This window comes from Gymnodraco acuticeps, unplaced genomic scaffold (genome assembly GCF_902827175.1).
Source record: "Gymnodraco acuticeps unplaced genomic scaffold, fGymAcu1.1, whole genome shotgun sequence".
In the NCBI taxonomy this organism is placed as follows: domain Eukaryota; kingdom Metazoa; phylum Chordata; class Actinopteri; order Perciformes; family Bathydraconidae; genus Gymnodraco; species Gymnodraco acuticeps.
Genome location: NW_022991632.1, coordinates 837962 through 865233, shown reverse-complemented (window position 1 = coordinate 865233; position 27272 = coordinate 837962). Strand labels below are relative to the sequence as shown.

The 27272-nt window shown below is 38.6% G+C and overlaps 1 protein-coding gene across 2 annotated transcripts in view; it reads right to left on the bottom strand.

Annotated features, from left to right (window-relative positions):
• col2a1b (collagen, type II, alpha 1b) overlaps positions 1-26214 on the bottom strand; it is a 46112-nt gene extending 19898 nt beyond the window's left edge. The window contains exons 1-24 of one of the 2 annotated variants that reach the window (XM_034198297.1): positions 25879-26214; positions 22360-22569; positions 20929-20945; positions 20442-20474; positions 19452-19484; positions 19203-19256; positions 17674-17775; positions 16699-16776; positions 14651-14695; positions 13485-13538; positions 12001-12054; positions 11066-11119; positions 9984-10037; positions 9833-9886; positions 9619-9663; positions 9443-9496; positions 9102-9146; positions 8430-8483; positions 3111-3209; positions 2789-2833; positions 2203-2301; positions 1986-2039; positions 1576-1683; positions 1294-1347 (exon numbers count right to left, since the gene is read on the bottom strand). In XM_034198297.1, the coding sequence (XP_034054188.1) occupies positions 1294-1347; positions 1576-1683; positions 1986-2039; positions 2203-2301; positions 2789-2833; positions 3111-3209; positions 8430-8483; positions 9102-9146; positions 9443-9496; positions 9619-9663; positions 9833-9886; positions 9984-10037; positions 11066-11119; positions 12001-12054; positions 13485-13538; positions 14651-14695; positions 16699-16776; positions 17674-17775; positions 19203-19256; positions 19452-19484; positions 20442-20474; positions 20929-20945; positions 22360-22569; positions 25879-25969 (1590 nt within the window). In that variant the 5' untranslated portion in view covers positions 25970-26214. The remainder of the gene's footprint in view (positions 1-1293; positions 1348-1575; positions 1684-1985; positions 2040-2202; positions 2302-2788; positions 2834-3110; positions 3210-8429; positions 8484-9101; positions 9147-9442; positions 9497-9618; positions 9664-9832; positions 9887-9983; positions 10038-11065; positions 11120-12000; positions 12055-13484; positions 13539-14650; positions 14696-16698; positions 16777-17673; positions 17776-19202; positions 19257-19451; positions 19485-20441; positions 20475-20928; positions 20946-22359; positions 22570-25878) is intronic. The other variant, XM_034198298.1, reaches the window with a different exon arrangement.
• Positions 26215-27272: the final 1058 nt, after the last annotated feature.

The following is a 27272-nucleotide window of genomic DNA, read 5'->3' as shown; positions in this document are numbered from 1 at the left end:
GCAGATTCATTTTGGTATAAATGAAATTGGTTAGGGGAAGATAATGTTAAATGAGTTGCTGGCTTTAGCAATATGGGACATGTAGGTCACTAGTGTGTGACGTGGTTCTGAGCTATGCTGCCATCTTGTGGCCAAGACATGAAGTTACATGTGTCCCTGCTGCCTGTGTGTGAGTCTCAGGTGAAAGTGAGGAAACATGAGTGATGTTGAATTATCATTTCTATTTTCAAATATATAAGATAAGATAAGAAGTACTTTATTGATCCCAAGTTGGGAAATGTTTGTGTAGCAGCAGCATAAAAAGACATGGCATTGTACAATAACAATTAAAAGACTAATGCTCTTCATTAACTCAATATTAAGACTGCTGATGTGAGTTCAGTGAACCTTGAGAGTGCCCAACACTTATTCTGAAAGTTTTTATGAGTTAATGTGCTGACAATATGAATTATCTTTCAGAGATCACTATGGACAACTGGGTTAAAAAATCTCTGTAATTATTTTACCAAAATCATGTCAAGTTCTTTATCCACTTTTTTTGCCCTTACCGTCACAAATGACGAATTCCCATATTCCCAAGTATAACATAGACTTCCAACTCAGGTTTGTAATTGCTAAAATATATCTAATTACTTATTAGATATAATTAATCATATCTAATTGCTAAAATATATCTAATTACAAATATGGATTTAAATATGAAAAATACAATAATGCAATAACCGGAAAAGCATGACATGGGACCTTTAAATAATATGATTTTGCTGTGCTTTAGGATTTCATACATTGCGTCTCACTTGCCAATATTACTTATACACTTATTTTGCATTTCTTTATAGTTTTTATCTTTTCAAATGACTTTGTAACTTGTTTTTTTTTAAAAAGTTCTTTATAATGAATGATGTAGTGATTGTAATGATGATCATTATTATTTTTTACATGAAATTGTGAAATTTATCTACAGTTCGTGGTAATTAGATTTTTAAGCAGCACTAGTACTATATTGTTCTCTAGGTGCTACAGAAATGATATTTCTCACTGTAGCGGTCAATAAGCAATGAGAAGATTCAACCAAGACATTGTCAACAGCAATCTCAAAATGCAATATGCAGCAGATGGAAACAATTAATTTTCACTTTAGCAGATTTACCCCGTGTCTATTGACGCTTCAATTGAAGGAGGCATACATTTCCTTATATCTCCACTGCCAGGTCTGTTTGCTATGGATTTTCTGTTCCAGCAGCAATAAAATAAATATCTCTCAGGAACAAGTGTGACTGCAGTGTGACTTACCTTGGGACCAGCCAGACCATCCTGACCGGGGAAACCGCGGTTACCGGGAGATCCCTACACAGAAAACACAAAACCAGATTCAGAGTTATGATTAATATACCAAAAAATACCGTAATCACTGAATCTAATATGGGTCCTTAAACAGGTTCACAGGAGGTGACCAACTATTACTACAAATGAACACAGGAGGAAACTCCTTTTTCTGATTCGGTGTAACCATGCATTACACAATAACTTAAGTTATAAAAAAAACTTGTTTTCAACCAGTTCGATGGTACTTACTCTCTCTCCAGGAGGTCCAAGTGGTCCAGCAGAACCTGCCTCACCCCTGGGTCCTCGCTTGCCTTCTTCTCCTTGTGGGCCGTGAGGTCCCTGATTACCAACGGGTCCCTAAAAAACACATCCGCCACAGAAAATATTGTTACAGGAAGAAACATAGACTAAATGTGAGAAAAGTATTTTTCAGTACACAAAGAAAAAGCTAATTTCTTTAGGTTTATATGATTTGTTTTTCATCTACAATATGTTGATTTACAATTCTTCGATCTTAAAAGTATGTTATCTAAACATATAATTTGGTTCGATACCGTGTCTACAGTATAAATGTATTCAAGAAGTGCTTATAATGTCTCTTTTTGGATTTTGAACAGGATGATGGTATACAGGGACAGATTAAAGGAAGGAAAACTCACAAATTCTCCTTTGGGTCCAGCCTCTCCCTTGAAACCTGGAATACCGGGGTCTCCCTAAACAACAATGAAAAGACAGAAAGAGCAGCAGGTTGTTATATATTTTCTGTGACATGTTATTATTTGAAATACGAAATAAGTAGCAAAAATAAATTGCAAACTGGACCTAAAGTGCTAAAGTTGTCATCTATGGTTAATGAATGTTTCACTGAGTACATACAGATGTTCCTTTGGGTCCGAGAGGTCCAGTTGCTCCCTGAGGCCCGGGGGGTCCACGAGGTCCAGGGAAACCAGGAGCACCAGAGATACCAGGAGCACCCTATAGAGGAAGAGACATGACATCAGTCAATGGGTGAAGTCTTCTATTTACTACCATTGATTTTACTGTTATCAAATGACACGTCTGTGTCATTTTTATAGTTACTCCTCCTTTGCTTGCTGTAAATAAGGCACCATTTTTAAGTGCCATCAATTAGCACTTTAAAAGCATCAGTGGCTACAACTGCAGGTTGAATCATACTTACTCACAAGCTCAAAGGGAGTTTGTGCCGGTCATGTAACAGTGAAATTAGAATTACAAATGTTGCTCAAGCCCAAAACTGTGCATTCTATAGTGTGGTGATCTTAAATGTAGTACATGTTTGATACAATAAAAACCCTATGTCTTTTAAAAAGAAAATGAATGAAGACATGAAAGTGATATTTAAAAAAGGCCCCAACACCTCTAATACATAATGGTTGATTAGCAATATCTGCAGTAGGTGTTTATCAGTTTAAATTCAGACAATTAAGCGTTTTAAACTTACAGCTGATCCTTTGGATCCAGGGATACCATCAGTTCCAGGGTTTCCCTGTAGATAAAAGAGACAAAACAAGTGAATAGACTGTACAAATTATAACTTTTCCTGATTAAGTTATGGTTACTGGAGTTATAGTCTGATCCTCAATGTTAGAATATTTTGTCAATAACAATCTTTTTTGCAGCATCAATCATATGAAAGAAAAATACTAAAGTTACCCTGTCACAAAATACTGTGTATTTTTAAAACATTTATTTTCTTTTACGTAAAAATGGGCAAGGGCTAGTAAACTACATTTAGATGGATACATGTTTATAGCATCACTTACAGAAGCACCAGATGGTCCGGATGATCCAGGAGTGCCAGACTCTCCACGGGGTCCCTGAGCACCCTCAGGTCCACGAGCACCAGTAGGACCAGCTTCTCCCTGATAGCAAAGGGGATGAAAGAGATGATAGGAAATTAAGATACAAGCAAAGGTCCTGGAAAGTTGAATTGAATATAATAATTGGTAATCAGACAAATCCCAAAACACCCCCCAAAAAAGGCTTTAAAAATGAACAATATGTACTGTAGGACTGTGGGAAATGTTGATACATTTAAAAACTGAAAAAACTGAAAAAGGGTAGCCTACTTTAGATAAGATGACCAGATTTTCAAAATTAAAACCGGGGACATTTTTGAGTTTTTCGGTCAATATATATCATTAACATATCCAATTTTCTTCACTGTTAAAGAAAAAAGGGGGACAATTCTGGTTCAATGTAATTCGAACATTTTAACTGTTGGAAACAAACAGAAGGACGATAGCTCATATGAGACTTCAAAGTTATTTTATTTTGAAACTGTGCATCAGATTGTCCAGATTCTCTATGAGTGATTAGATGGGGTGTGCTGCTATCACCCTGGAGTGAAATAAGACTTTGATACTGGATAGTTTTTGTTTTATTCTTATCTAAAAACAGAGGGATGATAGCTCATATAGGAGACTTCAAAGGTCTTTTATTTTGAAACTCTACATCAGATTGTCCTAATTCTCTCTGAGTGACTAGATGGGGTGTCCTGCTATCACCCTGGAGTGAAATATACTTTGATAATTTGACAGTTTTTTATTTATTCTTGTATAAAAACAGAAGGACGATAGCCCATATGAGATTTCAAAAGTATTTTATTTTAAAATTCTACATCAGATTGTCCTGATTTTCTCAGATTGACTAGATGGGGTCTCCTGCTATCACCCTGAAGTGAAATAAGTATTTGATTGACTTCGAATGACTCTTTGATTATGGACGGTTTCCATTAAATAATAATCTAAATATAGATGGACAATAGATCTAATTTGAGATTTTAAACAGCATACATTTTAAATTGTGCTTCAGAAAGTAATGTTATTTTAGGAGTGTTGTGAGATGGTGTCAACATCAATTGAAATTAGTCACCCAGTGGAAATGTCAGATATGCCTTCATAACTGTATACTTACATTTTACATTCACTCAGTTATAATGTGGTAGTTATACGTAGTTTTTTATAAAATTATTATTGATCACATTATATAGTACATGTATATTTCTTAATTTAAGCTCCAGTAGCCTATATATGAATATGTTTTTGTGTGTTTTTTAGGTATATTTGTTATTGACCGAGTAAACGCTTTTATTTTGAAGGCAGTTTTTACAGGCCTCTACCGTAATGCATAGGATATTCGCGCACCGCAATACACGTGCGGGACTGCGGGCTGGCTTGACTGTGTTTTCCGAAGTGGGGGCTGGCATGACCGCAGTCTGTTTACCCAGTGTTTCCTGACATGAAACGTTTTATTTCACCTTGCTATGTGTTTTTAACGTATATTAAAAAAACGGGGACATTTCCGGGGACAGTTTCAAACGGGGACAGGCCAATACAAACGGGGACTGTCCCCGGAAAATGGGGACGTCTGGTCACCCTAACTTTAGATAACTTTACCTGCCTGCAGTCAGATGAGTGTTAATAGCATGCCATAACATATGAAAATGCCTTTTCATTTTAAGTAAAATAACTTATAATGGCAACAAAACCTTAGCAAGACATTCATAAAGACAACACATCAAATCAATCAAAGACAACCTGAAATTGTAAATATTTTAAGAGCAGATTAAGAATAACAAAGTGCACTCTGTTAAAAGATGGAGGTGTAATACTAAACCAAGAAGTGAAGTAGGCCTATACATTTTGCTTGGCAATAAATAACACACAGATGAATCAGGCAAATACTTAATGTGGAAACTCTGTACTATACCATAGTTGACTACAGTAAAAAAAAAGTGATGCATAAATAATGAATACAACAATAATAATCCTATATTAAATTAAAAAAACTGACAGGGCCCACTTTCACTGAAGTTTGAGCTTTCACTTTCACACTTGAAGTTTATTCGCTGATGTCAGTGTCCACTTTTTTTTGCTAGCTTAATTTGAACAGTCTTTTTTTAATATGAGTTCTAATTATAGAACATAACATACAGAACACATACAGACACGTAGCACATATTACGCGGGGAGTATTAGTAGGCTAGGTAGCTTAACTCTTATGAACAGTTAATGCTAACCTACAATATGGCCGTGCATTTAACAAACAAGCTATCCAACCACCAAGTCCATTATGGCGGTTTAGCTAAATTGAAGGGAATTAATCATCTCTCTTGCTGAGACCACGATCTGGTCAATACCTTAATGTTATCCAATGCATCCATGGTTATCTACATTAAACGCCGCTCCATATTTTACGCAGTGTATACGTTAAAATGACACACATATCGACCGCTAATACAACTTTGACTCAACCCCGGTGTTTACCTGAAGCTGAGTTTCCCTGCTGTCTGTGTTGACAGTTTTGGACGGTGACACTTTGAACACTCTCCATGGGTATCTCTGCTTCACTTCACCAGACTGAGTAAGGCTATTTTCCTTCTTTACTGTAACAATACATTGATGTGAAATGTGATGTCTGTTTGCCAGAGTTTGTGCGTTTCCCGTCGCAGATGTTTGCTCCTGTTTGCTAGCTTCTGCAGCTGCAGCCTACCTCTTACTATTTGGTATTCATATTTAATGTATTCCTTGCAGTTGCAAAGCTCATTTGTCTTTTAGTTGCTGTTGTGTTGAGCTGTTGTTGGCTGGTTTGGTTTTTGTGGCCAGTTTCTTCCACGTTGCTGTTGTTTTGGTGACACCCCATCACTGTTGTCTTGCACCCAGCTAATTTACTCCCATCATTATTTCCCTCCATTTATAGTATAACTGGTGGGAAATAATTATGGGAGTAAATAAAGTTATAGTATAACTGGAGGGACATCATTATGGGAGTAAATACAGTTATAGTATAACTGGTGGGAAATAATTATGGGAGTAAATAAAGTTATAGTATAACTGGAGGGACATCATTATGGGAGTAAATACAGTTATAGTATAACTGGTGGGAAATAATTATGGGAGTAAATAAAGTTATAGTATAACTGGTGGGAAATAATTATGGGAGTAAATAAAGTTATAGTATAACTGGAGGGACATCATTATGGGAGTAATTTAACATTTAACACACATGGCTTTTTCAGTATTTTCCTCACATGTGGTTTTAATTTTAACAATAGAGGCATATTTCATGCTTTATGTGTGATCTTACTTTGAGGTGTAACTTTGTTGTTCTTTGTACACTTATTACATCAACATTGTGCTGTTTTATGTTTTATGCATTGGATAATTGCCAATCTTAAATGTTTTGTTGCTGTTGCTTTTCATAATAAGATATTGCCTGGTACTTGAACAAGTTATGATAACTCTTGGCTTGCTGATGTATTTAGATCTATTTATATTTGCTTAGAATTGTATTGATGAGGTAAACATTATTATTCTGTAACTTGGCTGACTAAAATTAAATTATAACATATTATCTAGCCTAAAAACATTGCACACAGAACACCTTTACATAGTTTATCGTGTATGCACTAGTAGCATTTAAATCAACACAATTATATGTTGTTTGTCTTATCATTGCTGTTCTTTCCTTTATATATGTGTGCTGTCCAAAGTGTAGCAATACAAATTGTTGTCTTATTGATAAGCCTATCAAAAGAACATTATTCACACACCTTTTTGATAATTGATTGAACAACAATTTTTTCTTTTAGTATGCAACATGCTGTTTTCAGACTCTCAAATGTGAATACTTTCTTGTCTTTCCCTTTTATATATCTTATATATGTTTCAGTTTTTTCTGGCATTTTATAGACAAAGTGATTAATTGATAATGAAAATAATCATTAGTAGCAGCCCTAATCCAAACCCAGGTTCATAATGTTTTGCAGGCCCTCAGTATTAAAATATCCAGAGGTTTAACCACAAATGTGGTTTACAGTTTCTGTATGCTGGTGAATGGAATTATTTTTATATTGCTGCAGCTTTGTAGACTTTGCAGACTCGATAGTATGACATAACAGAGTGTTTACAGAAAATTGTGATGTAGTATTTGGACATTTTTCCACTTTCAAGGCCAATATTTTACTGGCACTGAAACTAAGGTGAATTAAAGGACAGCAGAAGAAACATCTGTCAGTTTTATGGAAGGTCATGGAAACAATTCTTAGCATATTAGAGCTGATAGCTTGGCTTTTATGAATACAATGCAGAATTTCAATTGGAGCTGGGTAAAAGTTGTCTTAGTTTTATATTTTCATTTCAGCAACAGCACGGTTTATTGAGTCAAAGTTTACAATTAGTGTGTTGTTTTTGTATTGCTAGCTTTTTATTGTATTAGTCTTGGGTCCTTTTTAATTTTGCTCATAATGCTCAGAGGAAAACACAAGGCTACATTTCATGAGCTCTCAGGCTCCTGAAGGTACAACACCATAACACATAATGAGAGTTTAACATTCCTCCCCATGGGACCCTTCCTAGAATACTATGAAGTCACACAAAGACAAACATTCACACACAGGTTCACAGACTCTAGGACTCAGTGTTTATGAATGTAAGTTGATACAATACATAAACACACACATTTCACATCTTGAGCCTAGCTTAGCCTTGATTATTTCAAGGGAAACTCTTGGATTTTGTAAAGAGATACTCCATTTCTAATTCCTAAAAGATTTCCCTAACTATCAAGGGGCTTGAAGAAAGCAAACCACCAGAACTGGGCCCTCGAGCACAGAGCTGAGCCTGTCTGCCATGCAGGAGTAATAAATCAGATGGAAAGCAGAGAGAGAAAGGAAGAAAAAGACAGTAAGAAGGAGTGGGAGCGGGAGAATAACACTTTAGAACCCCCTCCTCCTTAATTTTCCACACAGATGGAGGCTTAAAGCACTTTTCAATGCAGCACTGGCTTCTCCTATTTCACCTAAGCATTTCAACTTGTCCCCACAATATACTCCCTGAGCCCTTTTTCTTTTTTAAATATTCACTTTATTTGATTCAATAAATCATTCTTCTGAATGTACAAAATTCAAATCCACATTTTTGCATATGCCTAACTTTACTTTTGTAGAGAAGAAGGAAGTTGGCATGTTAGTTTTCTCAAAGACAGGAAGTGACAGATCCAGTTACTTAATGTCATTCACAGAATTTCGAAGGTGAAAGGTGAGTAATTTGTAGGTAATATCTAGGTAACTTGTGACTTACCTTTGTACCAGGAGAGCCAGGGAAGCCTGGAGCTCCAGAGGGGCCGACGGGGCCCTATAGAGAGGGGAATACAGTCAGTCAGCTCGGCTATATATAACTGACACATCCTGGTTGTGTGTATCAGGAAATGGGGATCGATTCATAAGCTGTATATCTTACAGATGCACTAAGTACAATTTTCTCGGCCAATTCTTATTTTCTATTTCTTAAGAGTCTGACCTGCGTACTTATTTTCGGAACTTGTCTTTCATGGATGATTCAAGTTCAATTATAATGTTCATAAGAATCCATTGACTTTTAAATTACTTGACAAGTTCTTGAAAACTGCATCAAGCTAGCTATATCACCTATTCTCATGACTGGCAGTTTACCAGGTATTACAAATTGTGAGTTTGATGTCTTCTTCACTCCCATTGAAGAACACCAACCAAACAACATGATATTGGTGTGAGTCGCAGTAACTTGACTGTCTGTTACATGTATGTTCAATGTAAAACCATTGTGTGGCACGTGTTTAAATTGAACCGCCAGTAAATTGAATAATATATAACTGATATGGACGGTGAGCTGTCATAGCCTGTGGCTGATCGATTGGTGTATCTCTAGTATTTCTTACTTAATGACAAACTAAAGGATGAAAATGAAGTAAATGGGACTAAAAATAATACTTACTGGGGGGCCAGCAGGACCGGACAAGCCATCATTTCCACGTGTACCCTGAAATAAACAATACATAATCATTACATTGGATCAAAACATTCTTTTAAAAATTCAAAAAAACATGGCATAAGTACTGGGACAAATGACAATGACATAATTGAGATTAACAACTAAATTATATTGCTATTATCATCAAGGGCCTAGTAAAATAACTCCTTTATATTACAGTACACTCTGAGAACATGCTCCCTAACTCTGTGGTAGACAGTTAGGGTTCTACATTGCAAAGTGAAGCATCTAATCCATCTGCTGTAATTCTGATGATACATTTTAGATAAGAAGTCGACACTCACAGCAACTCCACTGGGTCCAGGACGGCCTCTCTCACCAGGCAGACCACGTGGTCCCTATGTAGGTGAGGGAGAAGAGAATATAACCGTTACAATCAGTTCACCCTTATATCAAAGACTGGATTTTTAGACATTTTACTTGTTTTCACATGTTGTTATTGTAATCTAGAATGACTCACCATTGGTCCGGGAGCGCCATTCTCTCCAGAAGAACCAGACTCTCCCTAAAGAGGAAGATATATTTGACTGTTAGTATGTCAAGGCAACCTTCAATAACAGTCTATTACCGTGGTAACTTTCACCACTGCCAACACATATAGATTAGACATACAAACAGTAAAGCAGTTCCTTAATTAACTTTTATTACAGTGTGTAAAAAAAAAGAAATCCTACCTTAGACCCAACAGCTCCAGTTTCTCCCTTAGAACCATCAAGACCTGGATAACCCTAAAAGAAAGAGCAGAGAGACATTGCACAGTTAGAACAATAATAAACAACCACCTCATTTTCCTGGGGATCATTAATAAACGACCAACACACTTACTCTGTGTCCCTTGATGCCAGGCAGGCCAGGAGTTCCTGGGAATCCACGAGATCCCTGAGATGCAAGAGGAGAGGTGATGCAGAGGATTAATATACAGCAGAGGGAAAGAAGGTGAGGATATACAATTATTGTGCTATCAAGATTTCTTCCACTTGATAGGACACAGAGGGACAGATTGAATCAGCATGTATTTACCCCAATACATTAATACATTTTTAAAGCAGTAATTTATATTAGCTTATCTATTTACATGGACAAAATACTGGTCCAGTTTTAGGTCAAATTAATACTGGCCACATGGGAGAAAAAACATTTCTGATTTTTGGCTTGGGATGATTAAAGGTGGGGTAGGTAATTTTGGAGAAACCAGCTCGAGTGTGCGAGAATTTGAAAAAACACAGCCGGAAGAAATCTGCCACTTCCTTACAGAGCCCCTCCTCCAACACACACGAACGCGCACATGACCAATGAGGGCACGAGATAATTTGTGCACAGATGGAAGGCTGACAGGCAGGTAGGCCATCCAGTTACTTTAGCCAGGCCGGCTAAAATGATTGGTCGTGCTTTTTACAGCACTACGGCTTCCACAGATGACATTTTTTTGATGGATTTTTTGTCAAAGCACTTCAGATATTCATTGCTATCGGGATGTTAAGAGCATTCCATGGAATATAACAAAAAGTGTATCTCGAGCCGGTTTCCCAAACTTACCTACCCCACCTTTAACGTAACTCATAACTTAATTATCAATAAAGTAATCGAACTCTCTAATCACAATCTTTGAGATTGCAGATTTGAGAGCTGCTTTTTTGTACAATCATTGTAAAGTTAAACATTTCAAGTACACTGGCAGTTTACCAGTGTATTGTCTGTAAAGTAACAGTATCAATATAACTGAATCCTTATAGAGTATACATATTCAAGTAAAGATTATGCAATTCCCCCAGATCAGGCCCATTACAAGACTGGTTGCTGGTCACCAGAAAGACAAACAGAGTAAAACCTAACAGTATGTCATGTAAGACTGGTCTTTAGCAAACTACTCAGTACTTTAAAAACAGAAACAATTTGAGAAAACTCACCTGAGGTCCAGAAGGTCCACGTTCACCTGATTTGCCAGGTTTGCCAGCGTCACCCTAAAACAGAAACAGAGAAAAAAAGTTCAAAAAAAGTTCAAATTTGGTAGGTACTTTATGAGTGTAGTTGATGCTGGTGAGTGTGAGCCCTCCTAGTGGACACATTGTGTAATGTCATGCGTGCTGCCATCATGTGGCTAACCCAATGAATTACATTCTGATTTCTATGATCCCTGATGAGACGGGTAAATAAGCAATATTTATGTCAATTTGTTGCAACGCTTTAGAAAAAGCATTAAGCAGAGTCTGAGGATCTCTTCTCTTATAATAAATAAAATAGGGCCTTGACAGAACAACTTAATGTTGAAAAACATATTCAGATACAAAATGGTAGGGCATTGAAATAGAATAATTAAGTTTACTTTGTAAAAATATGAAGGCACTAACAACGGCCGATAATATCAATTCATAATAAAGACACTGTGATTGACTTTATAAGTACTACCCTTAAGTGTAATGTCACACTGTGTAAATATTTATGTAATAATAATAATAACTTTAATTTATATAGCGGCTTTCATCAACCCAAGGTCGCTTAACAAAGAAACATACGGACAAGACATAAAACAGGTGGCAGAAATGGAAGTGTTACATTGTACTATTATGTTTGAAAATGCCAGGTATGAGTCGTCATAATCAGCAGAATTGACCTACAGTATGACAAATATGACTGACTTTGTATTTCTGCTCGTTGAGTCAGGAAAGGCCACTAGAGCATTTATTTCTCAATTTTCTTTGTCAAAGTTAGAGGACAATTAGAAGAAACGTTGATATTGTACAGAGATATGAGAACGGTGACTACATTTCTATCAACCTTGTCAGACCTTCTGCTTGTGGGTTAGGTATTCACAGTTTTATGAAGTTTTAACCGGCACACTTACATCATCTCCGGGTTTTCCAGAAGGTCCGGAGGGGCCACGGGGACCCAGGGGGCCCTATTAGTAAAGAAAAACAATCAAAAGGTGAGACACAAGTTTCTATTCATGACCAAAAGAGGGCAGCGTCCCACAGTTTAGATGTATAATTCTTAGCATGTGGAGACAACTCCTTCTCTCTTCCACTTTACAACCAGCCCTGTGTTATATTCATTTACACAAGCTGACACTAGTAATGCATTACAGCTATTCATCAAAAACAGCTAGAGCAGTTAATGCACACATTATCATCTTGCTTTCTGGTTAATGTCTGTCTGTCTGTATAAAAGCACCATGACAATCGTAAACAATAATGACACTATTACGATGGTTAATTACAGTATATTTCAGCTTAAGAAGATGGAACAAATACTTTGATATCCTTATTTGATCCAAAAATGCAGATGTTTGTGTTATTATTTATGTTTGTCTGCCAGGTTCTTAGCTTCCTCACTCTTGTGTGTATAAATGCCTATTGATACTGCCGCTATACTTTAATTTGAAGGACTCCTCTTTCTTTTTCTTTGCATAAAAACAACATCTTTGAGGTACTAACACTATATAAAAAACACTAATATATTTTTCTGATTCGATTTAGCTATTAAAGGCATCCTGTTGGTTATGTTCAGCTCTTGTAACTTCAAAAGCCTAAATCATCTCTGGTCTTCAATAACACTTCTGTCCCACGTCTACAACTGTCAAGTTATTTTCTGGAAAGAAGCTTGATTTTAATCGGCCATAATGATGTGCTGGAGAGGGCACCTCAGAAGCGGCATATCTGAACTCCACAAGAGCAGATTAACGCAGCAGTGGGGAGACCCTGCATTGTCTACCTGCTGAGGGAGGGGGATAACAGGGGAGGGGTAGTGGGATTTCTGGAAGCTTAGTTTGGGGTGAGTATGAGTGGAGAGGGGGTTGCAAAGATGAACAAAAAACAACTAAAAAGCAGGACTTGTAAGAAGGACTGACAAAAAAAACGAAATAAAAAAGGGGTAGGATTTTTCTGTCTCAGAGGGGTTATGTGAGAGGTAGGGAATTATCTGGCAGAACAGGAGGGCTGCAACCCACACTGGAAGTTGTCAGTGAAAAGATGGGTCAAAAAAACAATGAATTATGAGAAAACTGTAAATCTGCAAAAGAAGAGAGTACAGCAGCAGAAGGCCAGTTCAGATTCACACAGCTTTGGGTTTGAGCATTGTACTGTAAGCATTGACTCTCAATGTTGAAATTGAAGAAGCTGGCAGGTCAAACTGAGAAGGATAAAACAGTCAAAGTTAGTGGGGGCAATAAAAGGTTAGAAAGTGTTAGGAACTTTATGGAAATGAGGTAGCAGTGACTGACTTTTCACAAGAAGAAGAAAGGAACAGACAAAGATAAAAAGGGAGAGGAGGTTTATAGGGTACAGTAAGTATATATTATAAATCACATTGTTGACCCTGTGGGATACTTACAGACTGTCCGGGCTCTCCAGCCTCTCCTGGGTTGCCTTGGAAACCTTGTGGGCCCTAGGATGCAGAAACAAGAAAGTACACTTTTTTATACGGTCACTGAGAGGAGGATACAAACAAAAAGAACTGAACAGAAGAGAACATGAATCACCAACTACTTGATATATGACCTTTTCCAGTTTCTCAAATGAGATTTGTTTGCTGGTTTCTTTCATCTTATATGATAAGTACTTGAATATGTTGGGCTTTTCTCCTTTTGGTCAAACAAATCCATCAATTTGGATATGTCAATCTGGGCTATGGGAAACAATAGACTCAACATCCATGTTTTTTAGAGCAACTTGGTATGACAACTTTTATTGTGTGATAACTGTTGCTAAACAATCTATATTAAATATTGTTTATGTTGTACAAATGTAGTTAATACTGCAAATCTTATTTTCAGTTTAAAATGAAATAGTTTGTTGAATTGCCATATAAAGAACATTTACTCATTGAGCAAAATAAAGTTCATAGACACATGTCCTACAAATGCCATGCTGTCTATTCTGAGAAAGTCTACCTCCTTTGAATCTTTTCCAAAATCAGTTAAAAACTTCCAAGAAAAAATCCTTCTCTCCAAAAGTGGGCTCAGGGTTATTTAAACCATCAAGTTGAGGCATGTCAGCTGGCGTTAACTAAAACCTAATCGCTCTTCTCAGGAGGCCTCAAAGGGCTACAGGTAGAACTTGGTCTCAGGAACAAGCAGAGAAAGGTGTGTGTGTGTGTGAGGTGTGTAAGCCCAGTAGTCTCCTTGAAAGCTAAATTGTCAGATGTTGCGGTCGTGGTGGGGGAAAAGCCCTGGAGGCTGCAGCTGTGAGACTAAAGTACTCTTCATGTGCCACCTTCCTCCGGAAAACAGCAGACCCTCGCAGTTAAAAACAGGGCTGTGTGTACACATTTATCTGTGGTATGCTCGCTTTGTTGGAGGTGGCAGAGTAACACTGGTCATTTTGGGGTCGGTATTGGTATTAAATACACTCAGGGGAAGTAGACAATGTGACTTATGGACACTACACAGCATCAAGCATGTTACTATTAAGAGATTTAGCCTGTCTGTGGCCGAACAAAGGATTTAGTCTACAGGTGCATGCTGCTCGTGTTGTCTGGGGCGCAGAGGAGGTACTTACAGGTGATCCGCTGGGGCCAGGTGGTCCTCTGGGTCCCATGGGGCCCTGAGGGGGAGACGAGAGACAAGAGACACAACATCAGACTAACCACATATAATCACATATTTTACCAGTACACTACACACACACATAAAACACCACTGCACCGTTATTATTTTTACATTTTGCAATTGTGAGTGTAAGGGGAAAGGACTTGATTTTGTCGACTGAAATTCTGTCAGAAAATATAATGAAATATCACCTGCTTTGCCCTGAAGCTACACAAACGGCTCTGCTTGTCAAATCCATAAATCGTTTGAAATTCCTCAGCTGCAATCAGTGAGTCTCTTGCTTTCAATCTCTTTCTTTTTTTACTGTCTACCCCCCTCCATCTTCTTCTCGCAGCTCTTTTTCCCACCTGCTGCGTGTTTCTACAGTTCAAAGGTCGGCAGTGGTAGTGCTGTACTCTTAAGAGGAGTGTTTGAACTACACATGACTTGTTACACTTTGAAATGGAATGAAAAACAACATGAAGCTGAAATCTTTCATCTATGAATGGTAGAATTCAGGCCACAAAACAAAATGTGAAATCTCTTCAACTAAACTATCTCTAACTCAACCTTAATCTGCTTCTGGCTGGAGTCACACGCCAGCGTCATTTCTACTTCAACTTCATGCATCACTGCTTAACAGCAGAAAATGACATTCTGTGGAGGTGATGAGCCAAATCTGAATGTTTGTTTCCCTCTGTCTGCCTTTCTATATGACACACATATACACAAACAATCAGCTGTTCAAGGAATGATAGGACTGTAGAGGTGGGTATCCTAAAAGTCTTCAGATTCCTCGTGACAGCTTTTCCTTTTGCATAAAAACATATTCTTCTCAGCAGGCTTGCTTTTATAAAACCACACTTTAGTATCATGGTTTTACTTAAATAAAATCAGGGATGGCAGCCAAAGAAAACGCAGCACAGTGGTCCTCAGAAACGAATGAAAGTAAGCTTTCAGGGGGTGTGGGAAGCCATTAACCACAGCGGACTGAGACTTATCAATAGGGCTCTATATCTTCAGCACTTTTTAAATGTGTTTTTGGGAGACATGCAAACTTATGTGTGTTTGCATTTATTTGAGTTGGAGTGTTGTTTGAAGGATAGGTACGTAGGTGTAGGAGCAAATGAATAAGGGGTTAGGTTTTGATTCAACATCAGTTCTGTCTCTTCTTTCACTGCTCTATCCGACCAACGCCAAAGTAAACGTGGGCTGGCTTCAAAAGGACCCAGTATTGTGGCTTAGATCTCAGGCAGACGTGTGGAAGGACAGTCAGTGGGAGTGAAGTCACACACACGGCTGCTAGCTGTGTGGAGCTAATCCCCCCCCCCCCACCAGTCCTCGCTTCTCAAACTTCTGCTGGGCTGAGACTCTGCCAAATTGCTGTGCGGCTCTCCAAACCAAAACAAAATAGCTCCCAGTGTGCTCCTTGCTCCATTCGGGTAAGCTGCAGTGCCAGCTTCCCGTCGGCAGCGGCGGTTTTTCATGGGCTTGAAATATAATGATGATCAAGGGCTGTTTCCTTAATTTGTAAAAATAACCCTCTGTACTCCATTTGAGGTGTTTCTTTTCCAAGAGGACCTAGAACTGTGTGTTTTTTTGTCTCCAATAGTTGTGGACCGACCTTTGTCTTCCCAAAACTATTAACAATGGAAGGGGAAAAGCACTGGAGATGCTTCAAATCCCTGGGATTATTCTTGAATCCCATCCTTGATTTTCTTTTTAATCCTTATGGGTATCTGCTCTCCTGGTAAAGGTGGTGATGTCTATTTTGTAGTTTTCACATTTGATAAAGACATGTTCTGCAGTAGTTGTTTGAGCTGGTAAAAGTGCGGTTTGGGTCAAGACGCTTCCAGCACAAATCTGTTACCCAGGTCTTCATTAGGGAGGGCAGTGTGTATTATTATTTGTCCTTGGTCCTGACCCACTTCAAGACTGTAGCATCCAGGCAGATACATAAGCAGCCGACTGTAACAAAACACATGACGGGAGGGGCAGCAGGTCTCATCGCTCGCTCACCATTGGTCCTTGCATCACACCCATCTGAGCGCCGCCAGACTTCTCGTCAAATCCACTTGCCATCTGAGAAGCAAAGTTCTGAAAAAGGCAAAGGAAAGGGATCAATAAGATTTGTATCAAGATATATAAAAGTAGCATTGAAGTGACAGAGGGAAGTAAAGAAATGGGGGGGAAAGAGTGGGATAGAAAGGGGAATGACATACAACAAATGACCTAAGGCCGGAAACGCAGCTCTAAATGTGGCTAACAAGGCCATCTTCAGGTACTTTTTAAAAACATTTAAGACATCTCAATGATTAGGCTTTTAAGGTCAATATTTCAGATTGACTGCAGGGTAAAGCATCTGCTCGGAATATATAGCAGGCCCGCTAAAAAAGGAGAAGAAAGACTGCATTAACTTTAAAGGTTTGGTTTCAGTGTCTATTCCAAAGAGTATTTTTTTTCTGGAAGCCAAATATGCTGTCTTTTATTCGCAGAGTTTGGAGGATGCTGTGTCATTTTGGCAGGAGACAGGATCAGCTTTTAATAGAATTTAGGCAGCAGAGCTTATTATGTGAATCCTGATGCAGACAGACGAGAGACAGAGGGCATGTGAACAGTTTTCATTTCTCTCCTCTTCACAAAGAGTCCCCTTGTTCCCCCCCAGGAAAAGCTCCTTCCCCTCCCTCCCCAAGTATATGATACTACCTCTTGCCCTGCCCTTCCACCTCCTCCTTATTTTTCTCTTACAAAGAATGAGAGGCATTCGCTCTATTCTCCCTCTCTGCATCTACTTGCTGTTGTCTTTCTGCCTCCTCCCAACTCCAAAAATCTTTTGTGCTCTTCGATTATCTCCCGGCTCCATTTTCCCATCCCCTCTTCCCTTTCCGGCCAATCCAAGTAAACCCATTATTGGCCTTGCATCAGTGTTCAACCTGTCTGATCCTATGTCTTCAGTGAATGCTAACCCGCCCATTTTTGTCATGTGATACTTACTCCACCAAGTCCAGGGGGTCCATTAGGCCCTGCAGGTCCAGGGGGGCCGGGGTTTCCGGGGGTGCCAGGCTCACCATCTCTGCCGCGGGGACCAGGGGTTCCCTGAAATAAATAGATAATATTGCAATAAATCAAATGCTCATAGCGAATGATCAATGTTATTCCTATTTGTAACTGAAATTACCAATGATGCAAGCTCTTGAGAATAAGTCAGATCCATCAATTAGTACATAAAAAGTGAAACAAATATATAGTTTCCCAAAGTCAATATAAAAAAACAATAAATCGCACATTTTCTAATTTAAGAAGCTTTATGGCATTTAACACAAACAATTCCTAAAATCCTGTTCATCTACTAAATCTGATAATAATTGACGCTATACTCAAATATATAATATATTTTAAAATGTCTATGTACAATATGCTTCGTGACAACTGAGACTACCAATTGTATATGATATCCAAATGCAAAATACATATCATTGAGTAAAAAACATTTGGCTCTGATATTATATCAACTTTAAAATGAACCAAATCCACTGAATTTCTAAGCACATACTGTTTGAGCCCAGGATGGTGTTAAATAATCATCTTTACAGGTCACAGTTGATTCACTTCAGGACTTTGTGCCAATATTATAGCTGAGAAGTACTTTGAATAAATCATTACACAGTTGCTGGCAGATGACACACCACTGGACTACATTAGTCAGGAACTGTTGACAGAAGCTTAATGCTCAGTTGATGCTCAGGTAATGCTCCAGTCTGCTCTGACTGTCTACATGAGTAACCTTGACGACACATGACCGGCTGGTAGCAAACAGAGATCCATCAGGACTGAAGGTTGTCATTTTGAACTGAACTAAACATGATATTTAAGGATTAAGAAGAATTCAAAAACCTTCAAAATGCAGAGGTTGTAGATTTATCAGCCCAAATCAGACTACCTGGCATACCTCTGTGCATGTAGTGGCAAATTACCCTGCAAGGGGATCCCGAGCAAAGAATGTGCTGCACACCTAAAAGGCTGCTCAACCTCTGCTCGCCAAAAGTAAGCCTGCTTTGTGCTTAAATCTGCATAAACAAGAATACTACAAGACATAAACTCCTTGCCTGAAGCTATTATCACCTCCAAATGTTGTTACATTAATGCAATGATCAAAGCGTGGTGATTGCGGTGATGTTGATTTCCCACACTGACTGACTTGATGGAGAGAAGCAGAGGTTTACATTATGAGTCTCTGAGAGTCCCACATCTGTTAAACAACCCAGACCTCAGCAGACCACACAACCTAATGGGAACGACACATGACTACTTACACTGAGCTGCTCAATGAAAGGCCACCATTCTGCAACCCTGCAAGCTGCAGCAGATACCCCATCCACCCACCATACCCCCCCAAAGACCTAAAGCTATAGCACTCAATAGGATATACTGTAATTCTTAAAGGAGCAGAGTGTGTGTCTAGTTTTTGAATTGAAAATGACAAGACATAGCGGCATCATCGTTTCATATTTGTTTTAACTGACCTTCTCCCCGTTATCTCCTCTTGATCCTCGTTTTCCTTGCTCTCCTGATGGGCCCTGGAGAAAAGGAGAATTAGATATAAACTCTGCCACTTTTGAGTCAGATCACACTTCCTGTCACTACAACTAGCAATTACAACAATACGTGTATGGTTATTGTGCAGATTTTCTCTTTTTTTATATCTGAAATTGTCTATATATAAAGCAAATTGTAAAATCTTTCAAAGGAAAAATGCAGAAATTGATGCATACCATTGGGCCACCTGGTCCTCTTGGTCCTACAACCTGGTCAAGCAAAAAAGAGAAAAAATAAGATGTTAGAAAATGTTAGATATTTGTTCTGCATACGCATATGTAGAATATCAGGGTGTATTTGAGTGCACAAGCTGATGTATACTCGAAACCAACCAGATGTATTTGTGAGGTTTAACTCTCTTGCCACACGGAGGGGAAGCATTATCTTTCTTTCATCAGAACAGGCTTGTTAATTGCTAATCACTTCGGGCATGGCATTGTAGGAAACGTACAATAAACAATGCCCTCCTATTTCCTGCCTTGAACTTGGTGTAGGATTAAGCATTTCCAGGTGCAGCAGCAGCAGCAGTGAGTTTACTCTCTCTGTTCTCCTCTAGCCTGTGGGGACCTTTATGGAGGATTGTATGGAGGCTTTATTGTGCTTGGCTGTCTTCTGACAATTGGGCTAACAGACTTGCCTCCTCCTCTCTCCCTTTTCTTTCTTCCTGATGGTATTAAAGCTTTGACTTCTTCAGTTATTTCTCCAGACTCAGTCATTTCAGGTATGTCTCTAATGACTAAAGGCTATTCTTGAATAGAGCCATAGACAGGGGTAACATGCTAGTGATGGCATGTAACTAAGTGCAATTACTCAATATTATTGAAATCAAAGCTATCAGTTCAGACTTCGATGAAGTCGTAGGTCAGAAAGATCATCACAATCTTTAGTCTCTCTTTGACTTAAGCGTAAAGAGAATCCTCTGTGATCCATCTCATATTATGTACTTTCAATATGAGCTATTTCTATCAAAGCACCCGGCGGCACAAATTCATCAGTTCATGAAGTTCTTTGTGCCTTGTATAATGTGTAATAGGATAACACTCATACTTGTAATGGTTTATTTTCATATTGTTTATTTTTTACTTTCTTGTATGTCAATGGTAAGATATGGCATTTAAAAACAATGTATTGAAATGTATTTTTAGTGTTGAGTGGTGTCAACTTACATCTGTAATGTCTCCAGGTTCACCTTTCTGACCCTAATTTAGGAAAGACAGGGTAGGAAAACAGCAATTAGGTTTAGGAGCATCAACAATATAGATATATTAAAAACCAGTTAGGCCTGACTGTCTTTTCTTACACATATGTTTTGGACCCCTGTCCTTAAGAGACCAAATAAACAACAGCTCTTATGGAACATTTTACATTTTAGGGAAACTGGGCAACAGCAAAATATTGAAAATAAGTGCATCCTACACTCTCATTAGACATATACATATGGCATGTAGTGTTGAGGAGGAAATAACTATTATCCATCTGGCAAAGCTCTTTCACATCAAAGTCTCATTTAAATCCATAAATAGGGTCACCCAGCAGCACTGATATGAGTCTGGGATAGATACAGATTAAATTGCAGGTGCTGGAGAGCTTTCTTACACACATATGCATGCACACTAGCTCACACACTCATACACAGAGCATCTGGTGTCTCACCTTGGCTCCTGGTGATCCTGTTATGTGGTAAAGCAGGTTACAGGGGAAAAACAGATCAAAGTTAGCGAATGGACTATACACAAAAACCATCGCAGAGGGTTGCACAGTGTTTCACATAGTCCTATAAAGTGTAAACGCGCTTATAGCAATTCAAACTTTGCGAAACTAAACTAGTCTAACATGCACCACCTAATCGTATTTGTGGCACCCAAAGAGCCCATCAGGATGAAAAAGTGTTGGTCGATTCACCATCTTAAGAGCTCAGAGCAGAAGCAAAGCGGCTGCAGGTGAAAGGAAGAGTAAGAAGCAAAATAGTTGCAATAGCCAATTTCAGAGCAATAAATCTGATGCAGGCCATTGCTGGATTATTGTTTTTCATATTTCAAAGCATTCTAATAAGCATTGGTAAAGAGCAATAGCAATAATATAATGTGAATACTAGTAAGATAGGGCTGGTTATCGTTAATAATTGTATTTTGGTTATAATGCCGCAACTTTTTGAACAAATGGAACCAAAATAGTATATTTTATAATAAATGTAAGAAAAATAACAATGTTTTTCTAGAACACCAGATAAACATTTCAATAAAGAAGCCAGACTTCCCAAGCGTTAAATGTGTTCTATATTGAAGTAGTCATTCCAGGCATTTGAATCTATCAAACAGACTAAAATCTGCATAATGTTGAATTTGAATCAGATATTTACAAAATAAGTAAACAAGAATATGAATCTGACAGATAGTTTCGATAGCCAGCCCTATGATAACTTACAATATCTTACTAAGCACTTAATTTTGCCCTAAATGAAAGGTAAGTATTTTTATAAAGCATTTTAATCCACAAGCATGCATTGCAAACAGTGACACTTCTGATTTCATGTATGCTCCTCAACTGACTGTGTTTGCATTTCAAATGCTGACCAAACTGAACTTGTTTATAAGGAAAAATGTAAAGTAAATAGTTCCTTTAAAGAGTTTCAGTGGAATGTCACAGTTTTTCTCGCCATCAGATCTGCAGAAATCCTCAGAGAGGATATAGAGTAGAAATGTGAAGCCGAGTCTGCTTCACTGAGGTATTTCCTTAATGATTCCCACATGTTTTCATGATACTCAGGGAAGAAAAGAGTATTCAAACAAGATGGGGCCAAGGTGAGCCAGCTATGGAAAAATTACGTTGAGGTAGCATTTCACTGAAATGGTCTGATGTGTCACTGTTGCTGTTTTTTTCTTATCATTTGTTTGATTTGGGGTTAAAAAAAAGTGTATTCAATTCAAAGGTTGACACATAGCATGAATTATTTCGTTTTTTGGTGTTTGAGGCCAACCTTTGATTAGTAAAAAAATATCCATGTGTCAGTTTATCCCCAAAGTAAACAACATGATGTTGTAAAGCAATTTATTTATAAGAGTTGTGAGATAAATAAATTACGACCAATGGGTGGAGAATGGTCAGGTGCACAGATGGGGCAACACTCTCCGAATGGGATTTCAGGTTTGGGGCAGTCTTTAAGATCCTCGCAGACAATTTCATCACACAGGACGGTTCCAGTGTCACACACACAGATGCGACAAGGCTCTGGTTTCCATACGTCCTTGTCACTATAGCGCTGTCCATCTTGTAAACAGCTTAAAGCATCCTCCTCTGTGTGTGAGGTCATAGACGAGGACACACAGAGGCCAAGGCAGGTAGATGGTGGGAGGAAAAAGGAGATTATGCGTCAGGAATGAAAAGCAGTCACTGCAATGTCTTAAACATAAACAACAACTATTATTGTATTTACTGTAAGACTTTGAGATGTATAGCAAAGTAAATAATATGTTGTTTAGGTGTTAAACACATATGCAGTGCATTACCAGTACAAGCTTGAACAAAACATTTTTGTTTACATTTCATTGAGCTGTTAGGATGGGCATATGGCAACAAACAGACTTGATCAGTGATCAAACCTCTTTGTTATGAAATACAAAACTATAAATGACGAATTTAAAGTTTTGTATATTTCTATCAACACATTCTCTTAAAATCTTCCAGGGTGTCACATTTGCCAAGGGGGCAAAGGACATCTACATTAGAACTTCAACTAACTTTTATTTTCACAAGTGATTATCCAGCCAATTATGTTCCTGATTAACTGATACATCGACTGAATTTGACGTATTCAAATTGCTAGGTTTATCCAATGAAACAATGAAACAGTCCAAAACCCAAACATATGCACATTACTATGATAGATGACAAAGAAAACCAATACATCTTAAAATTGAGATGTTAAAACTATAGCAAATATTTCCAATTCATAGTTTTTTGATCAATAATGTTGCAGCTTAAAACAGAAACCTTCTAGGTTCTAGTGCAGCTATTGCCCTTCTGTTGACATCCTCTCTTCCCTCCACATTTACAGTCTATCTCTGGACTATAAAGTACACCATCAGATAAAGACTCCCCAAAATCATCTTAAAAAAAACAATGCAATCTTGTTCATTATCAATGTATTAATAAATAAGCACCACTGAGTCCAGTTATTGAATGAATCCACACAAATGCAACCTCTGAGATGGCCTCAGGGTGGCAGTGTAGCCTCACAGAATCACAGCTGAGCGAGACCTGCAGGAAACCTCCAAAAACTTCACAGGAGCTGGAGACCTAAATTCCTTAAGTTAAATATAGGCCACTTTTGGAGACACCCTTAACAGACTGTGCTTTCAGTATATGACGTTTTTTTCAGGCCACAGCCTGGCAAAGTGAGCATAGCTGAACCTGATGGAGGTGGGGCCTGTTTCAATACAGGTACTGTACTAGCTGTACATGACACCACTCAGGGACATTTAACAATGAACTCATTAATTATCCATATTCCTGTTCATTTTTCAGTCTGACAGCTTCCTAAAAAGTCAACAGAAAGCCAAACAGTTGCTCAAAGAAATGCTCTGATTGGAGCCACTGAACCCACACCGAGGGGTGAAAGTGGTTCCACCAAAAGAAAGGCCTCAGGGTTCATACCGTGAGGAACAGGAGCAAGTACAGTAGCTATATTTACCTTTCAGCTCTGCTTAAGTCTAGGTAACCCGACAGACCTCAGAAGCAATGAATGAGGTCTTTCTGGAAGGGGACAGAGTGGGCAATTCACAAACTATTGCCTTGTATCAACATGGGGCACATTTTTAAACCCCATCTGGAAACCATAGCTGTGTCAGATGCCAATTCAAACATACCAGAGAAAAAAAGGTCTTCTTTTATGCACATACCTTGCAGGTTTGACATTTAGTTTTACAAGCATGGATGCACTGTCAGAAGACTGCACCTGTCCCTTCATTGGCTCAAATATGGAAGATTCTCCTGATACTCTGGGTAAAGGGCTCCTCTGTACTTCTGAGCTGATAGAAAGCTGGCTTTTCGTCACTGAGGATAATTTGTTGGTCTCAGCTCCTGTGTGTTGGCAGCCAAACTGTTTTCCAGGGGAGTAAAATGAACAATGACAATTCTAAAGTGAACCCATGTGTACTTCGAGGACAGTATGGAGTCAACTCAGTTTTCACTGTATTAAATACTTTTAGGCACTTGATCCCCCATCTTATTATGGGCTCCTCTCCTACATGAACACTCAGTCAGTGTCCACAACACTGAGAGTTAAAGAGTGACCCCTGTCCCCTCAGAGTGTATTGGGGCCATTGAGCCTGCTGTGCTGAGTTCACAATCAGACCTGTTAACACTTCAGTGTCTCCCAGATTCATTTTGGCCTCCAGTTAATATTGAGAAAAGAAGAGGAGTTTATCCAGGGGACTCGATATTGGAAAGGGTAACCTGAGACTTGCAATTTCTTTGGGAATGTTCCCCCTTTTTCTTCTAGGAAAATACATCTTATCTTTGCTTTGATATTTTCCAATCAGCTAACTCTGGTACCTTGGCTCTGTCTCTCCCTGGGCTGATTGTCACGGCCTATGGCTAATCTTTTTTGCAGATGGAAATCCTGAAATCATATGAAACGTTATTTCTGGCTCCAATATGCTGGTGCTCCTTCTCCCTCAAATGTCTCCTGTAAAAACTAAAATTAATAATGATGATGAATAACCTTACTCAAGTTGTATTTAAAATACTGCAAAGACAGTAGAACGTCTGCAGGTATAAAGAATACCATAACTGCTATTGGATTCTTAAATGAAATAAATTGAAAAACACTTTTTTATGGGAATATCGGATATAAGTCCACCTTTCCACCCCAACATGCCAGGATTCGCCTGGATGCCCTCTGACAGCAATGGAATGTGAACACTTTTTACTAAAGGCCCTTGAGCCTGACCACCTTTCCCTTTTTGCCCATCCCCTCCCCCTCTCATCCTCTATATTAAGTGAATCTGCAGCTAAAATGAGAGTCTGTCAAGGCATCTAAAGCACCCACAGGTGTCTGGCAGCTTAACCTAAGAAAGAAGGGGGAGGCGGCGAGGCATTGCACTGGAGCGGATCAAATTCTGAAACTCCGCTTTCCAGAAGGTTAACTTCAACGACAATGAATGCAAACTGCAATAACACATTGAATTAAGTTGTGTACTCCACAAAAGCAACAACAATAAACTGCATATACTCATTTTTGCGCAAACCTTACACACATCCATTGCATCACTTTTACGCACGTACCCAACTCTAATATTGAGTTGTATCACACCTTGCAAGCATAGTAACATAAGCAATCCTGGTAGACAGAAGGTCCACAACTATCATCAATCAGACACATTAGCATGAAGCAGAGAATCCAGGCAATAATGAACTTTATGCGCCTAAAAGGTGCGAGGGGATAACCAAATCCCCTCCAAGTGCCCACACACAAGCACCGTTCAAAGCTCAGGTGCTTTCTTTCAAGATAAACCTGTTGCCGAAGCACTCTCAAAATGCACCGTATTACAACTTTGGCTCTTGTTCATTAAAGCTCTTTGAGATGAATTAAATGTCACTTACGGTCCTCTTCTTGACATCTTACAACGGCTAATAGACATGCTTGAGTGGCTACGAGTAGCAGTACAGTCCTGGAATCCATTATTCTGAACATGTCTAAATATTAGACATGCAGGGCCCGTGAGGGAGAAAGAAAGGTGCGAAGATATCGGAGGCTTCTCTCAGTGATTAGTGTGTGTGTGTCCTCCGTTACAAAATTCGACAATCACAGTTCCCAAAAAAACCAATGGGGGAATCCAGCGGCAGGACCCGGACCTGCAGCAGAAATTCAGCACCGACCGCTTTAGGCCAGACGCTGTAGTTTTATGTCCCCGTTGCCTTCAATGAATCTTCGTATATTCCCAAATATCAGTCCAGCCCCTTACCCCCTGTCAAGCTGAAATCTGAGCCCCGCTTCCCTCCCATTCTGTCTCCCAGGTTTTATTATTCCAGTCCCAGACCACTCCTTTCTCCACGTGCTGCTACTGAACCCAAAAAAACGTAAACTTTCCCCCTAAGTTTGATGCCAGCCCCCTTTCTCCCCCGCCTCGTTCTTAGAAAGCATAGTGATGTCAGAATCACTTCGTTACGCTAATTAAGGGCGCTTCTTCAATTTGCCATGGTCTGTGTTGTGACCTATGTGCAATAATATAAACTTTTGCAAATTAAAGCCTTATATTCTAACAAGTGCTATGGGGTGGCCACAACAATACCACACACTGTCATATTTCAAAAAGGCTACTTCAAGGTGGCTGTATACATCAGACAGTGTTCTTAAGAAAAATACTAAAATGACACTTTAAATGACCGGATACACATACAGTCACTATTAGAATAAGCCACCCAATATCACGGACACAAACAGTCCTGTATAAATGTTGATGAGGAGTCAAACTACAAGAAGAAATAGATGGCATCCTACCACTATAAATCTATAAGGTTATATATTCATTTTTAAATACTGCAATAATGCACAAATAATGCATACTTATAATACATAATGTGTTTTGAAGACCCACAACCCCATTTCTATTCATGCTTGAGACTTTATTAATTAATATAAAGAAACGTAATGGACCTTCAAGTTCTTAAAGTTTACTTACAGTTCCTTTAAGTTATACATTTATTATGTGGCCAATCTATAAAACAGCTTCCAACACCTGTGATAAGCTTCTCAAGAACACACTGACTTGCTTGCATTCATTGATATTACGCCTTGATCCACAAAATGTCATGACAAAAAATGTATCAGAGATATTTTGTCATTAAATACATTTTTAGTTATTATTTTAGGAAGAAGTGCCACAGATGTGCCTTCTCAAATGTGATCATCTGTTTGGTTTTGGACTGTTGGTTGGACAAAACCCAATGGTTTTCACAGTTGTCTTCTCCATAACACCTGCGGCTCAAGATGATAG